Below are 16,846 nucleotides of genomic sequence, written 5' to 3' on the forward strand. Positions count from 1 at the left end.
CTGTTTTTGACAGATGATGAATAAGGTATTTGGAGGTACAGTGCACAAAAAAGACGTTCGAGAAGATGGAGTCTTCAACATTACTGTAGATAACACATGTTCACTATTCAGGTATGCAGATACTTTGGTCACAAGGTAGTGGAGGAGACATATTGAGTCAGTATTGGGGTTATAAGGGGAAGTTCTAAAGCTTAAATATATTGAAAATGGAAAAATATTCATTGGTCATTCCCCCCGCCCTTCAAATTGCTGTGTACTTAAGGGTGCACCTTAACTGCTTTAGGTTGTTAAACTTTCTTTTCACAATCTTGTTCTTATATTTCTCCTTAGGGGACTCCAGAAGGAAGAGATTGTTCTTCTCACCCATGGAGATAGTGTAGATAAAGTGGCAGATGGATTCAAAGTGGTTGCACAATCTGGAAATGTAGTAGCTGGTATGTATTTTTGCATATATTTTTGCACTGTTAGAGTGCTTCAGCAAGGACACATGAAGCAAAATATAGAACAAATATCAGAGATCTGTGTCTGTAAATGAAGTTTACTTGAAAAGCAAAGTTTAAGATTTTAAAAACATGTCTCTAGAATGCCCAATTGATCCGGTGGTTTAGTTTTTATTAGCCTGTTACAAGTAGTTAAATTGCTATCGTTATTTACCCTAGAGCAGTTTATATGTGACAGTGTTACAAACAGGAAACAAGGATGGTTTGCAGAGTGGCTCTAAAAGTATGCACATCTGGATGTGCATACATGCACTTCTTTAAAATACTTTCCACCTCAGAAAAGGCTCTGTTTCTATTCCCACCAACCAAATAGACCTTACCAGCAAGCACTTAAGCACAGCATGTGTGTCCAACCTTAGGGTCCTGGCACATTCATATAAGTGAGAGTACAGAACCAGAATTGGGTGGGGGGCCAGCTGCCCTCTGACCTAGCCCTCTATGGACTGAATGACATTAAATTGGCATGACCACTCAAGTTGACAGAATTTGGGCACTACCAGATGTGATGGGAGGCTGACCTCTTGGCATGTCCCCCAAGAACTGGCATCCCTGCATGTGGGACTTTTCCCATTGGCAGGACTTCACCTTCTGCAGCTGTGGAGAGGACAAAGGCAGGTGAATCTGCTCAGCCAGATGTTGCTCAGCTTTCACCTGTGCTGTGCAGGGAAAGCAAAGCATGAGTGGTCTTCAGGTGCCAGACAAGTTTTTAGCCATTGCACCTCCAGTCTCCTTGATATCACCACTCTGTGATCAGAGATATGAAGGGAATTTATTTTTCTGCAACTGTCCATCCTTCACTGTGAGGGAAAGCAGTGCATGGAGGAATGCTCTTGTTATTTCTGATAACAGATTGGAAATAAGACCCTGGTAGACTCCAGGCTAGCAGGTAGGACTTGGGGAGGAAAAGAGGGCATAGCATGTGGAAGGATCCCAAGCCTTCATGGGCTGGATGGAAAACCTTCATAGGATGGATTGGCTTGTGGACTGGCAGAATCCCCCCATGATATTGGCAGAGGTGGTTCTTCACATAATCTGGCCCCAAGCCGTTTAGGGCTTTTCTTTATGCTAGACGCAGGGTCATGCAGGTAAACCGTGTAACTGGGAGAAAACCTGTGTTACGTGCTCTGATCTCTTGGCTCCTCCAAGAAACTGGGTTGATATTTGCAAACTGTCTCTAAAGGCAGAATGTGGAATGTGTATCTTTGGAATATTGCTTTTACATTTTTGAAACTTGGGTTCAACCTTTTTTTGAACAAAAAATTAGCATCCATTTGGGGTGTGTGTGTGCGCTTTTTCTTTCCAAGATAGTGGCACTATTCAGCTCTGTATCTGCCAACTGAGCCCATTTCCTGGAAAGAAAATGTAACAAGATAGGGCTTTCAGAAATGAACTGAGTATTAAGCAGGCACTTGAATGTAACAAGGAATTCATTGCACTAGCTTCATCAGACCTTCTTGGCTTTTTTCTAGTAAGAAGCTATTGAATACTATTTTGATCAGGCTGGTATATGTTTAGGTTTTGCCAGAAGAAAACACACATTCTGAGAGCCACTATGACACAGTAGTGTCATAGTGTACTGGACTGTGACTCAGGAGATCCAGATTCTAGTCTCCACTCAGCTGTGAAATTCACTGGGTGACTTTGGGCCAGTCACAGTCTCTCTGCCTATTCTACCTCACAGAGTTCTTGTTGTCAGAATAAAATGGAAAGGAGGAGAACCTTATAGGCAGCTTTGTATTCCTTGCAAGAAGAAGAAAGGCAGGGTATAACTGTAATGTTGTTGTTGTTGTTGTTCTAACAATGCTTTAATAAATACCTCATTCTGATTATTTGCATCTATATATGATTCCCACTACAAATATACATGGGACTTAAATATATGTGGTCACCTTTTCATATTAATGCAATTTTTGACTATTCTGTTTTTTAACACTCCCCCAGCTATAGCAAATGAATCTAAAAAACTGTATGGAGCACAGTTCCATCCTGAAGTTAGCCTTACAGTGAATGGAAAAGCAATGCTGAAAAACTTCCTGTATGATATTGCTGGGTGCAGTGGCACTTTCACAGTTCAGAACAGAGAACAGGAATGCATTCGAGATATCAAAGAGAAAGTAGGGTCATCAAAAGTTCTGGTAAGGTTTGAAAATTTAATTCAGACTCACTCCTGCTAATAAGCATTTGATTATTCCATACTTTCGATTTTCATAATTCAACATATGTGCTTTTTAAATGTGAAACATTTTCCTTCCATGTTGAAGAGAAACTTCAATGTGTTTTGACTTTGCTGTTGCAGTAAACAATGAAAAGCTGTAAATGCTATGTTTGAACAGTTATCGTTCTCAATTTATTAAATGTGCATACTGATTTCTTTTTGTTCTCCCAACCTATTCAGGTTTTACTCAGTGGAGGTGTAGATTCCACTGTGTGTACAGCTTTACTGAACCGTGCTTTAAATCAAGAGCAAGTGATTGCAGTGCACATAGATAATGGATTTATGCGCAAGAGGGAAAGTCAGTCTGTGGAGGAGGCACTCAAAAAATTGGGAATTCAAGTAAAAGGTATTGACTCTGACTCTTGTATTAATCTGACATTTTTAAAGCCCATTGTTCCAGTAACTCTGCCAAGGAGCTTCATCATACTAGTTTCTGTGTATTAGAAATCAGAGTGGTTGACAGCTCCCCTCATGTCCATCTTTGGTTGACTAAAACAATAAATAAGGATTGTCTTAAATTTAAAAATTTTCTTGGAAATGTGCTGGACCTTCATATAACTCATGGTGGAGAATCTGTTTATTGGTGAATAACAAAGGTACTCCTTGGTATGATACTGCAAGCTAAAACCCACAGATCTTTGGTTCTCAACTTTACCCACTCTCATTTTCTACTCCATGTTCATGGAACCTCTCCTGGACTGCCTGGGTGACTCCATCTTTCACACTCTTCTTTCACATCCTTCTTCAGAATCAACCAGTTCTATGGAAATTTTTTTGTCCTCTTTCTCAGGGGCTCTGGGGAGGGATAATTTTTAGTTCTGGAATGTTCATGGTCTTGGTGGCTAGACAAAGTGATAGTCCTTCTGGCAGCAAGAAGGTATGAAAGGAGGGGGTATTTCCCCTCAGCTCTCAGAGCAGATGTTGCAGGCATTCCTCTTGTATTATCTTTGGTTCCCTTCACCTCCCACTGTTTCTCCTCTCCCCCTCCTCACAAGCTTTTAAAAATAATACTGTACAAGCAAGGAGCTGTCTTTCAGTTATGTTACTTGATAAAGTGCAAGGGATTACACTACAGTAGTATTCTTAGTAGTGGTATAGTATCAGTCATTTTTTATGTTGTTACTGTGTTTTGCTGTCTGAGTCCTTATTTCAGACATTTCCTTAACAACAACTCTTGTACCTTGTACAGTGGTAAATGCTGCTCATTGGTTCTACAATGGTACAACAACTTTGCCCATCTCTGACGAAGACAGAACTCCACGAAAAAGGATCAGCAAAACACTGAATATGACTACAAGTCCTGAGGAAAAACGCAAAATTATTGGTGACACCTTTGTGAAGGTATCCACTTTGCCATTTAAGAATGCTTTTGCATAGTCTTGTTTTCATAAGGGTGGTATTAAGTTAGACTCTTTACCTCTGAATTGCATGTGCATGCCAATCATGTGTGATTCGTGTTCAAATCCAAGCCTCTGCACATGTAGCATTTAAAATGTGTCATGTTACTTCAGTCGTTTTTCAACTAGCTTAGATGCACTCCTATTTGTAGGTGTGATCTGAGCACTGCCACTGTGCTATAAAAATGCAAAAGTTCAATCCACCCCTTGTTAAGAGATCAGAAGTTACCTGCTCATTGCTGAAACTACTGTAGTTCAGGGGTGGAACACCTGCTTTGCATGTAGAAAGTTGCAGGTTCATTCCCTGACTTCTCCAGGTAGGGCTAGAAACTTCTGAAACCCTGCAGAGCTGTTGTCAGTCACTGTTCTCAGCACTGTGCTAGATGGACCAGTGGTTTCACTCAGTAAAAGGCAGCTTCCTGAGGTCTTGTGGCCCCATGCTCCAATCTGGATTTCAGAGTCTTGCTCTAGAGAGAATCAAATGGGGTTCGTAGCTTCTTAATACTGTGGTGGATCACTCATTATCTGTGTTAGCACCAGTCAAGTTTTGTTGCCCCTGAAATGTTCTAGTGGAGCACATTAGGTTTCCTGCATGTGTGTAGGCATATGCACATACGCTCTCAACAAGGGCTTCATCTTCCCATAAAAGTGAAACAGAGTCTTTAAGCAAAGCTTACTGGTTTGTCCAGTAGGGGTCACTACCCACTGCAGTTTGGGTAAAACTCAGAACAGGTGCATTATAACATAGTGGCACCAGTTCGTTTGTGATTAAGATGGTTTAAATTTTGCTTTGTTCCTAACAAAGGCTTAATTACCTTTTGCTTCATGATGTTACATTATTGGAAAGAGGATTCATTTGCAGCTGGAACAAAGGGATGCTTTTGGGGGCATGGTTGCAGAAAAGTATATTCTTCATGTCCATTTCTTGCTTTCCCTTCCCACCCAAATGATAGATTGCTAATGAAGTTATTGGAGAAATGAACCTGAAGCCAGAGGAAGTCTTCCTTGCCCAGGGAACCTTGAGACCTGATCTCATTGAAAGTGCATCTCTTGTTGCTAGTGGCAAAGCAGAAGTTATCAAGACTCATCACAATGACACAGAGCTCATTCGAAAATTAAGGGAAAAGGTAAACCGAACCTTGCACCTAACTTTTTGTCACCCGAAAGCCAACTGAATGTGAAGAGCACTGTAAAGATATGCTGCGTTCCGTTCCTACCTTCATATGTAACATCGAGTATTTCAGGCTATTATATACAACCCCCCCAACCTCTGCCCATGAATAATTTGTACAGAGACTCACTTATGAAGATATTGTATGCAGAATAAATAGAACAATTTCAGTAAAAATCAGAATTTGTTATTGCCTGCTAGGCAGCAGTGTATCAAAATAACTAGATTGCATTATTTCATGGAAGGTGCTTACACACCACATGACAGCAGCTCCTAAACCTCCCTTTGACGGATTTCACTGTTGTATTGGCCTTCTTGGCATTTCACAGAAGTGGTAGAAGCCATGCTTCAATTATAGCCTTAGTAGCAGTAATACTCTATTAGAAACCAGTGAAGAAACCCAGCTTAGCACAGGCTGGAATAGCCCTTAGCTTGATAAAATGAAGTCTTCAAACAAATGTATGCAGCTATCAGAGATGGACAGGCGTGCCTGCCTTCTCAGTGAAGCCATACTCATTTTGGCATAGCCCCTGCCATGGTGTCCCCCTGCAGCCTCCTAAGAGATGGGCTTTTCCCCTCCAGTCCTGTGGAAGGGGCTGCTCTAAAGTTGTGGGTAGGGAGAAGCCATCTAACTCTGCCTCTTGACCTACATATCTCCCCTCACTTCACAATGGCTAACAAGATAACAATCCAGCTTGGTAACTTGGCACAGTGGGCGTTTGTGTTACGTGAACCCAAACTGTTTTGAGGTTTTTCTAAGGTATGCAAGTGTATTTCTTTGACAAGCAGTAATGTAATGTATTGCCTGGTTAGTGTCCCTGTAAGTGTCTTGTATCAAAATACAGGAAGCACCATCCAAGGACATTGACAAAGCGAGGCTGCAGATAGTGCCTTAATGTGGTTCTTTTTTTTCATTTGACAGCTGTCAAACTGTGAGCAGTCAGGAGCCAAGTAAATCTTTGCTCACAAAAGAGAGTGGCAAGTAGATCTCCCCCTTAACAATGTGCTCTTCTAGTTTTTACGTATTGCTCCGACAGTTCTCAGTGCCATCCACTTTTTTCATGCTTCCCCAAGCCTCTAGGTACTCCGAAAAGATAAGATTTAAAATCCTCTCCCCTGTTTTCATGAACACAGACTTTTGACAGTTTTCAAAAGTTACAAAAAGAAGGGTGGGGATTTTTTTAAAGCAGGGTATTTGAGAGATGTAAATAGGATTATTTTGACTGTTTTCATATGCAACCATGTCATACTAGTTGTATACTAGCTAGTATTGAAATATCAGCTTTCAAGTATTTTGTAGAGTCAGTTGTGTTATGTGTAGACATCCAGTGTGTGCACTGCTTACAGAAGTCTGTCTTAGAGACTGAAGATGTGACTGCAGGCTTTGACAATACAGACACATTAAAATTAACGCATTTTAAAAATAAAACCACCCCTTAATATGAACACCAAATTTCAAGTATCTAGATTTTACGGTCTTGCTACTGCAGTGCTGATGGGCAGACAGACACCCTTTTTATTATGGGTTGGTTGACTCCTTGGCTGTACGTCGCTTCAGGGTGAGATCCTAATTGCTAACTGTACTGTTTTCCTTTGCAGGGCAAAGTAATAGAACCACTGAAGGATTTCCATAAGGATGAAGTGAGAGTGCTTGGGAGAGAACTAGGTCTGCCTGAAGAGCTGGTCTCCAGACATCCATTCCCAGGTATAGAATTAGCAAAATTCATCAGGACTCAGTGGGTTGGATTGTCCACTAATGAAAAGCTGCTTTAGTTCTCGGAACTGTTGTTCCTGACTTAGTAGAAGGTAATTCCCTGAGAGAAGCAACCCCCAAATCCAAAGGAGTATTTCAGCAGGCTCAAGATCATGTACAAAAATGTGCACAAACTCACTCTTAGGACTTAGTTTGTGGCTTACTAGAGTTTATATGCTGCACCCTGTTTTCTTGATTCACTGTAGCTTAAGCCCTGATACACTGTGGCACTGAACTTAGGTCTTATGTAGGAGTTCACAGAACAAAGCTAAAACATGTTCTCCTTCCACTCGTGATTCTTTGTGTCCAAGCCATTGCATTGTATTAATAATATGCTTAATGTCCCAGAGCTTGAACTGTAAATCAGAAAGATTCCATTCTCTTCATCTTCAAAATGGAACTAATACTGATCTACCAATTAGGCAGTATTATTAAAGGATTAATGTAAGGGTCACTAGAAAGATACGGATAGAATCCAGAGAGCCTCTTGCAGAACCCTACCCCCAGATGTTTGTCAGTGTTACTATCAGGAGCAGAGAAAGTTGGGAATGTAACCCTTGCCTCTTGCTCTAGCACAGTTTCATAATAAAAAGTTTCCCAGGTGCCCTTTACTTACGGGTAAGTAGATCAGAAATCACTTGCACTTCAGAACGCACAGCTGTTTTGTTACATTTCATGCATTCAGCTAAGTCAAATTGTAGCCTGATCCAAATGTCATAATCAGAGATAGCATTTATGAAGCATAATTAATCATTTTCCTATTGGTTACTGGTCATATATTGTGCTGTTTCAATACTGCATTTTAGGTCCTGGCCTTGCAATTCGAGTAATATGTGCTGAAGAACCATATGTTTGCAAAGATTTCCCTGAAACTAATAACATTCTGAAAATCATAGCGGACTTTTCTGCAAGTGTTAAAAAGGTAATTATAGAATTGAAGGTTATTTTTTCTCTGTTAATCAGTTTGTACCTCCTTTTTGAATTCTTACCTTCTTTTCTTGGTTCCTTATTTTCTGTTGATATTTTCTGATTTTTCATAGCCTAGGAATTTACAACATCTTCCATCCCCATTCTCTTTGATGGATTATAGGTGCTTTACAAAAAGTAAATGGTAATCATACCATCAGCTTATTTGAGGAGGCCCTGGGCTGGCCACCTGTCTGCCAGATATCTACTTCCTTGTTCAAAAACCACATTTATTGTCCACCCTCTGCCTGCATGACACTGGCAGCTAATGAGGCATAGGCTGCTAATATGCTTAAATGTTTAAATTTGACTTTCTGCTTTGTTGCCCAGCCTCACACTCTATTGCAAAGGGTCAAAGCTTGTACAACTGAGGAAGACCAGGAGAAATTGATGCAGATCACAAGTCTACATTCATTGAATGCCTTCTTGCTACCAGTCAAAACTGTGGGTGTACAGGTGAGTGAAGCTGAACTTGCAGCCATAGTGTTGCTAAAGGTGACAGAGGGCAGTGACTGTTGCAGGTAACACATGAGTGTTTTTAGAGTCATAGTGGAACAAAGCTGAAGGAGGTGGGGCACGAGTTGTGCACAGGCTGTTTTCTCATGCATACTCAGGGCCTTCAGATGTAAGTCAGCCTTCCCCAACCTCGTGGCCTTCAGAGGCATTTGGACCACAACTCCCGTAATTGCTGTCCAGCAGGACCAATGACTGGGAATTCTGAATGTTTCAGTCCAAACATGTCTGGAAGGCATAAGGTTGGGGAATGCTGGTCTAAATGGTCTCTTTTGTAAGATAGCAAAGATTCTTAAGAACATTCAGACTGCCACTGGAAAAATAGCCATTAAGTTTCATATCATCCTAATAATATAGATTACTAATTTGTTACTGGCAGGTGGATTGAGATGGCATATGATAGTGATGTTTATGTAAGGTACCAATTTTCCCAAGGCAGTCCAAGCACCTGGTGGGTTTTGTAAAACCCATTAAAGACTGCAGGCTACATGTAATTAAAGTCAAAGCACTTCATTGACACTATATAAAATTTCAGTTAATATAATTACGTTACTGTTGGTAGAAAGCTGTGCTTTAAAATGATGCACCTGCTGACCTAGTTTTCCTGTTTTGCAGGGTGATGGTCGTTCCTACAGTTATGTGTGTGGGATCTCCAGTAAAGACGCTCCACACTGGGAATCCCTTATGTTCCTATCCAGACTTATACCACGCATGTGTCACAACATAAATCGGTATATATCCATAATATTTTGACATTGAGCTGCTATGTAGTAGTTTATTTTGTTTGGGAGATCTTAATTTACTGAGGAGGAGTCAAAGCAAAGTACCAAATAGAAGGAAATATGTGCTGTCCACAAAATTGTTTAATATTATAAGGCTTATTGAGAGAGAAGAGCTGGAAGTCCCACTCCAGGCTCACAGTGTGGCCCTCTAGCTCAAGTCCTCAGTCTTATCATTTGAGCAGGGAATATATTTTTGTAGTTTTTGTTGCAGTAGTAGTGCTAGTCATTTAGATGTTTGGCCATCTCGGGCATCTAGAACACCCATTCTTTATAATAAATAAGAAGACTGTATTTGAAGATGCTCAGAGCAAAACTGTTAACTTCTGGTGTCTTGGGAACAAGCCCCAATTGCTACAGGTGTGCCTGCTTTTATAGTGGGAGCTTTAAAATAAGAGCTGAGCAAAAGTTTGAATTCCTTGCATTTTGGATGTTCAGCATTTGGACTTTTAAAATGGGATACAAAAATAAATGAAGGGGCAGGCAGTGTCTCTGAATGAATGACACTAGTTCTGCAGCATTGGTTAGAGTAAGGTATTATATACCATACCAGTAGTAGCTTTGGATGAACTTCTAGAATCAAGATGCATTCTCTTGTGAATGTTTTATTGACGAATAAATAAAGCACACCGTCCAATACGCCATTTCTCCCTTCTTAGAGTGGTCTATGTGTTCGGCCCGCCAGTCAAAGAACCTCCCACAGATGTTACTCCCACTTTCCTGACGACAGGCGTCCTCAGCACGTTGCGGCAAGCTGATTTCGAGGCACATAATATTCTGAGGGAGTCTGGTTAGTATGTGCCTTTACTGGACACTTTATTTGTTGCTAAGAGGTTTTCAACATTCTAATCATTATAAGAAAAGATTTCTGCAACAGTTCAAGATGCACTGAGCAGCCCTTTTATTATTTTCTTTTTTAAAAGATTGATAGAATACAGTATGGTATACCTGATTCTTATTCATAAGCGGCATAGAAATGTTATAATAATAATAATAATAATAATAATAATAATAATTCCGTAGAATTCCAACTTCAGAAAGTTGAGTTTCCTGGGACTTTCTTCACTTTATAGCAAAGATGTATAGAGAAACATATTCCTAATGTAATATATGTATTTCATAACAAGGGCTGTTTCCAAGTCATACTTAAGAGCACAGGTTGCCTTGATGTTATCCATTTGACCATTCCATCAGTATCCCATCCTTTATCAAGGTGCTGGGGTGGCACAAATGGTCTTCCCATCTCCAGTAAGCACATCTTATCCCGGAGTGCAGAACCTAAAGCTAATAACCATTTCAGCCCCTTTGGGGTGGGAGAGGTCCCAGTTTATACCCCTTCCCTTCAACCACTGATCATTTGGTGGATTTTGTGCATTATTTTGGGCAGTTTGTCCCCTCTGCTCTTGCCTCTAACCCTGTTACTACTAGATTTCAGCCCTTGAGAGCTTCTTCAAAAGAGAGTTCCTGTCTCAGGCCAGAACAGGTTCTGCATCTCTGTTCTCTCATCACAATAAGTTGATGTAATTTTTGCTGAGAGAGTGACTGGCCCGAGGTCACGGGGGAATTTGAACTTCTCTCTCTCCAGTCCCGGTCCAACATGCAAACTCTTATTATACCATGCTGTCTCTCTTGGTCAGTATAACAGTATATTAATTGTAGTCTTCTTGGTTTTGTATTGAAGGTTATTCTGGAAAAATCAGCCAGATGCCAATAATCTTAACACCATTGCATTTTGATCGAGATCCCTTACAGAAGCAGCCTTCCTGTCAAAGATCAGTGGTTATTCGAACCTTTATTACTAGTGACTTCATGACTGGTATTGCAGCAACTCCTGGCAATGAGATACCAGAAGAGGTAATCTTAGAAAGCAGATCTTGGTCTTTTGAAATGGTCTTTTCTTTTCTTGCTGATGTGAAAAGATTGTGTCTTTACTTTTAAAATTCTAAAACATTCATTTTACGCATTGAAACGTATTAATGCTATACAAGAGAAAAGCTTAATGCTATACAAGAGAAGATTTTATCTAAGAAAACAGATTTTCTGGGGCTTAACAACACTCAAAATAGAAATACGCATTTCAGAGTCGTTCAATACCATTGACTAGAATAATGCTCATAGGTTTGGACATCCACAGCATCAATCTGGTGAACATGATTGCTTCCATACTTTTCAGTGCCCACCCTTTTTTACATAACAGTGTCCGTCTTTCTATTTACACTGGTCCATGCATGGGAGCACGTGCCTGTATATTGATCAGATCTGTTCTGGACTTGTGAAGTAATCCTGCAAAGAAAAGGAAGTTTGCATACTCAGTGCTGTCCTATGGATAAACTTTGTCTGTGTTATCTTTGTCCACAGTTTCTGGCCAGCACAGTTGAGCTGCAAGCCAGGCTGAGCCTAAGCACCCCCTTTATCCTTGGTCCTGGCTAGACTGGTGCAAGTCAGCCATGTGAAACGGAAAGAATAGAATGTCCAAGAACCTAAGGACAAGCCCAGAGGGGGATCTGAGCTCTGAAACACAAAAGTGCTCTTTTGAACCCAAAGGTGACATGGGAGGGTGGAGCTTCACTTTACAGTATACCACCCACCCAGTTATCATTATTATTTGCTTGTTCCATTAAAGTATTAAGAAATATAATTAAAATGGGCAGGTGACCTTGTATTGAGAGCGAAGTCTGAGTTGAGAGAGGTATCCACACACATACTAGCTCCCATGTATACATTCAAGGTTCCAGGACTAGAAACCATTTTAACAGTGTTTTAATAAAAATGCCTTTAACAAATGCATATTTAATGTAATGCTCATAGTCTTATATGAAGCCCAGAGAGCATTGAAGCTGTGGAGTTGGCACTGCTACTGTTCCTTCAGCAAAGAACAAGAAAGAGCTCATGGGGAGAGCCAGGTTGTAGCAGACTTCTGAATTCATGACACAAGCCCTTTCTTTGCTTTTTGAACCAGGTATCTTGTGTGTAGCTCCTGACTCCTTCAAAGGATAGGGCAAAGCATTCTGATTTACATAATGAGCAGCCCTGACTTGTTCCTACTTTCTTCCAAATGAAGACGCTGTCGCTTATGTTCTTGTCATCTTTTTGTTGCTTGTTTCTAAACATAGGTTGTGTTGAAAATGGTGACAGAGATTAAGAAGATTCCTGGCATCTCCCGGGTGATGTATGACTTGACTTCAAAACCACCAGGAACAACTGAGTGGGAGTAATTACCCCCCCCCAACCACACACACACACACACACACACACACACACAACAAAAGTACTGTATGCAGTTTTAAATTATATCAGAAACCATTCCCCAGTGTTGACATGCAGTGCTGTGAAAAGAGTGACTGGAGCTGCTGCTACATGACATGTGATATTTTTTTTTTCTTTTCTCTCCTGGAGCATAATCTGCAAATTAAGAGTGATGATGTTGGGTGGGCAGGGGAGGGAAGTAAGGTAAGTGGGGCTGAGGATATGTACGGGTAAATAATTAGGGCAGTTATGCCTAAGTGCAGATAGATCCATATTGCTTTGCCTTTTCTGGTGGGGGAGAATCTTAACTGTCTCTTCCTGTTTTTCATGTGTTTTTACTGTTATGTCATTTCAATGTCTCTCTCTCTCTCTCTTTTTTAATTTTTTTTGTATACTGTATAAAAAGAGGCAAGTTTATTTACATTTACCGAAACCATTGTTAGAGCTTATTAATAATGTAAAATGAAGAAGAAAAAGTGACCAACTGCTTTTGAAACAGATTTATTATAAATAAATATTTTGCCAAATGGAGTAGTGGGTATTGTTGAATTGTGGAATCAATGTATATTTGTTTGATGTATACTGTTAGCCCTGTTCCATATTGTTTGAAGTATTAAGCCCAGGGCAGAGTGTAGACATTCTAAACAGCTGGCACTCGGATACTGACTACATTTTCCCCCATTCTCATTTCCCCCTCCATAATATTTTCAAAACAAAATGCTTTTGTTTAAGAGTGTAAAGCATAGATTTTCCTCAAGATGCAGTGCTGTTTATATTTAACATGCATCACTGAAGTGAGTTGCAAGAGAGCCTCACATAAATGATGTGTACAGCTGAACGTGTGTTTTGTGGCTCAGAAAAAATCAAAGTAACAACCCACATTACAGCCATCCACATCTCTGTGCCCATTTTTATTTTTTGTCTTTATACTGAATTAAAATTGGTTTCTATTGGTTTAAAATTTGATATGAGGCTGCTTTATAAAGGCAAGGGAAATCATGAGTTTAAGGGGCACCCTTGGAAGGTGTGTTAAAACATTGTGCTATGTTGTTTGTGGTTTGGATCAGGCTTATCCAATAAGAATGCGGTTCTCTGTTCCTACAACTTGGAGATTAGGCTACCAAAAAGTTAGAACACTTCCCCTCTCCAATAAGTGTCAGGATTCGAAGCTAGATGCTTTGGGATATGTTTCCCCATAGGCTAAATTCAAATAGAGCTGTTTCTACTGACTTGCAGTTTGTGTAACTGAAAAGGAGGGATGTACCTATTTATTATTAAGCAGAGATAGGTCACTTCTGCAGTTTGAAAGGTCACATTGACTCCCTCCCCTGGAATTCAGCCTGGGAATTTCTGGCACCAAATTTGCTGCCACAATTTCTGGGCAAAAAGTATATTTTCTTGCAAAGAGGGTACACAGGGAACATGTATGGTCATTTGCAAGCAAAATAATGTTAACAAGATATAGAAATGGTGTGTTCCTTATGTGCCTTGTTTGTTTGCAAATTGCTATATATATTTTTTATGCCACCATGGCAAATTTGGGGGCAGGGAGTACACAAGTGGGCACTGTAGTGCATACATTGCCTACCTCTGTTGTAAAGAGTTCACCTCCTATTAGGGCTGCCATGATTTCTGGCACCCATTCTGAATACCTCCCCAACTCAGCTGCGTGCTAAAAATCAAGGCATACCCCTATCGGATTTTTTAAAATACTTCTCAAGGGTTTAAACAGCCCAGTGTAATTGCACTCATTAGCAGGATACAGGCAACAATTTGCCATGTAATAGCTACTTGGAAGCTCATCTCACAACTCCTTCCACTTTGTGGAGAAGCAATAAAATAGCTGCTTCTGCTTAATGTAAGACTTGATGGCAAAAGACCTGTCATTCATGATTTCATCTAAGCTGAGACACTGTCCTTGCGTGAATTGCCAGGATATGGCTGGGTAGGATGCTTAAGTCAGTATTTGCCTGGACGGTCTCTGCTGGCCAAGTGCTTCAGCTTCTGCTTGGAATAATGCCTGAGGAAGAAGAAATGCAGCCAAAGGGCTCACGATGGCTAAAAATCCACTGTGACCTATTGAAACGGATGCTCTTTGAAGGGCTAGGACAAGATGAGGGCATCCTTCTCTGTACTGACTACATTGCTGTGCCACAAAATCATTCACTACCTTCTCAAGAAGCTTCCAGTGGAGACCTTGCAACATTTATACGTGCACTTTTCCTCCAGGCCACGGTGTGCAATCCTATTGCTTTCCTCTAGCCCAAGGTTTGGAAATGGCTGTGTTCAAGTGAATGGATTGTAGTCTATACGCATTGCCTACCAGGAATATCTCTGTGTGCTTGCTTGTGCCACTTAAGGCAAATAATCATACACAAGTCTAGCTCCTCCTGGGAGATAGAAACCTAAATTGCAGAAGGTAGACTATACCGCATCATGGTTATTCAAGTCCATAGCATCAGAATGCTTCTGCAACTTACTGTTGTGTCTTACATTGAGGTTACGGCATTTGCCAGTAGCACCTTTCTTCAGTTTAAAACGTGGCCATTGTAAATCCTCTTTTATGCTTTAAATGCAATCCTATCATAACTATGACACAACCTGGAAAAAGTAGTATAGTATCTGCTTGCATCCATATCAGCCAGAGGTTCAGCTCAGTGGCACCTCTAATGATGACCATTACAGCTGGAGATACAGTCCTTTGTTTTCATAGCCTTGTTTTCATTGTATTAGGTGCACAGCATAGCCAAATTCCCCTAGGATTTCTATCTTAGCAAATGTGTAAATTTTGACACTCCTGGATTATAGCTTGTTACACTTGCCTTTAAATAAGATTCATGAATAAACTTTATACAAAAAAATATGCCAGAGCCGGAAGTAAATGTGTAAAATGTTTTGCATCATAAGCAAATTGTTACATTTTAATCAAGATACCAGTGTTGTATGGAACAGGGTTTTAAAACATAAACATGTGCATACAATGTGCATACACATCCATGTGCATCTATTCAGTTTGTAAGGGAAATGGAATGTGGAGTATACTTGCACTGCCAGACTGCCAGTCTTTGAATGTATTTCATGGTGTTAATTCATGTAATCTTAGCCAGATGCAGAAACAGAGATAACTGTCTTGTTGTGGTCCAGAAGGGAATGTATACCATGTAGGGTATGAATGCAGTTGCTCTTGTTCAGTTTGTTCACCCTTCATTCAGTAAGACGTCAACGTTTTCAAAGGAATTTGTATAGGGAATAATTCCAAGCATTCTCCTTCCCTCCCTCCCACCTTCTGTCTTTTTTTTTTTTTTTAAGAAAAGAAACCCAATGCGTACATTTTCTGCTTGTAAATGATAAAACTACTGTGAGCCTTAATTTTTATCCACAAATAAAAATTACCCATTTGGATGCTTGTGTGATTTTTATTTATTTGTTTGTTTGTTTTTTGATCCATTCTGCCTGATATGGGTTTTTCCCTCCACTTTTTAAAAGCTTACTGAAGGATATGTGCTCTGAAACTAGTTGGCTGGTCTTAGGTTAACACAATATCATGGAAGATGAAGATTGTAGAATCAGCAGTGAAGGGTGCTTGTCAGGTAGCTAGAGATTCAAAATATGTTTTGATGTTCTTGGACTTGGTTCAGAGTTTTGCTTAAGCACTTTTCCTCTGGAAACTGTAACTTGGTACAGACTGGAAGCACAAGTATGTAACATTTTGTGCTGCATCATGATCATAGTAGAGTTGAAAGGGCCCAGAGGGCCATTGGGTCTAGCAGCCTGATCAGGACAGGATTCCAAGTTAAACCATCCCTCTCAGATGGCTGTCCAGTTGCATCTTGATTGGCTTTTGTGTGGGAGACCCACACAACCTCCCTAGGTAATTGGTTCCATGGTTATGCTGCTTTAACAGCAAGTTCTGTCTGATGTTCAGTTGAAGCAGACTTCCTGTCAATTGTGCCCGTTTTGCTGCATCCTGTACTCTGGGATGATCGAGAAGATCATATCCTTCCTCTTTGTGACAACCTTTCAAGTACTTGAAGAGTGCTATCCTATCTCCCCTTATGCTTCGTGAGGCTAAATATGCCCAATTCTTTCCATCTCTGCTCTTGGGCTTTGTTTCCAGTCTCTGGATCATCCTTGTTGTCCTCCTCTGAACTCTTTCCAGCTTGTCTGCATCTTTCTTAAACTGTGGTTCCCAGAACTGGAAGCAATACTTCAGATGAGGCCTAACCAGTGTTGAATAAAAGGAAACTAGTATTTCATGTGATTTGTAATTGATCCTTCTATTAATACAGCCCAAAATAGCATTTGC

The 16,846-nt window shown here is 40.4% G+C and overlaps 1 protein-coding gene across 2 annotated transcripts in view; it reads left to right on the top strand.

Moving 5' to 3' along the window:
- GMPS (guanine monophosphate synthase) overlaps positions 1-15,942 on the top strand; it is a 41,342-nt gene extending 25,400 nt beyond the window's left edge. For both annotated transcript variants that reach the window (XM_044432840.1, XM_044432839.1), the window contains exons 4-16: positions 14-111; positions 331-434; positions 2,442-2,635; positions 2,896-3,061; positions 3,905-4,056; positions 5,066-5,239; positions 6,883-6,988; positions 7,843-7,958; positions 8,333-8,458; positions 9,131-9,246; positions 9,954-10,084; positions 10,976-11,148; positions 12,408-15,942. In XM_044432840.1, the coding sequence (XP_044288775.1) occupies positions 14-111; positions 331-434; positions 2,442-2,635; positions 2,896-3,061; positions 3,905-4,056; positions 5,066-5,239; positions 6,883-6,988; positions 7,843-7,958; positions 8,333-8,458; positions 9,131-9,246; positions 9,954-10,084; positions 10,976-11,148; positions 12,408-12,509 (1,758 nt within the window). In that variant the 3' untranslated portion in view covers positions 12,510-15,942. The remainder of the gene's footprint in view (positions 1-13; positions 112-330; positions 435-2,441; positions 2,636-2,895; positions 3,062-3,904; positions 4,057-5,065; positions 5,240-6,882; positions 6,989-7,842; positions 7,959-8,332; positions 8,459-9,130; positions 9,247-9,953; positions 10,085-10,975; positions 11,149-12,407) is intronic.
- The last annotated feature ends 904 nt before the right edge of the window (positions 15,943-16,846 follow it).

Source organism: Varanus komodoensis, unplaced genomic scaffold (genome assembly GCF_004798865.1).
Source record: "Varanus komodoensis strain SLA01 unplaced genomic scaffold, ASM479886v1 scaffold25, whole genome shotgun sequence".
Classification (NCBI taxonomy): Eukaryota; Metazoa; Chordata; class Lepidosauria; order Squamata; family Varanidae; genus Varanus; species Varanus komodoensis.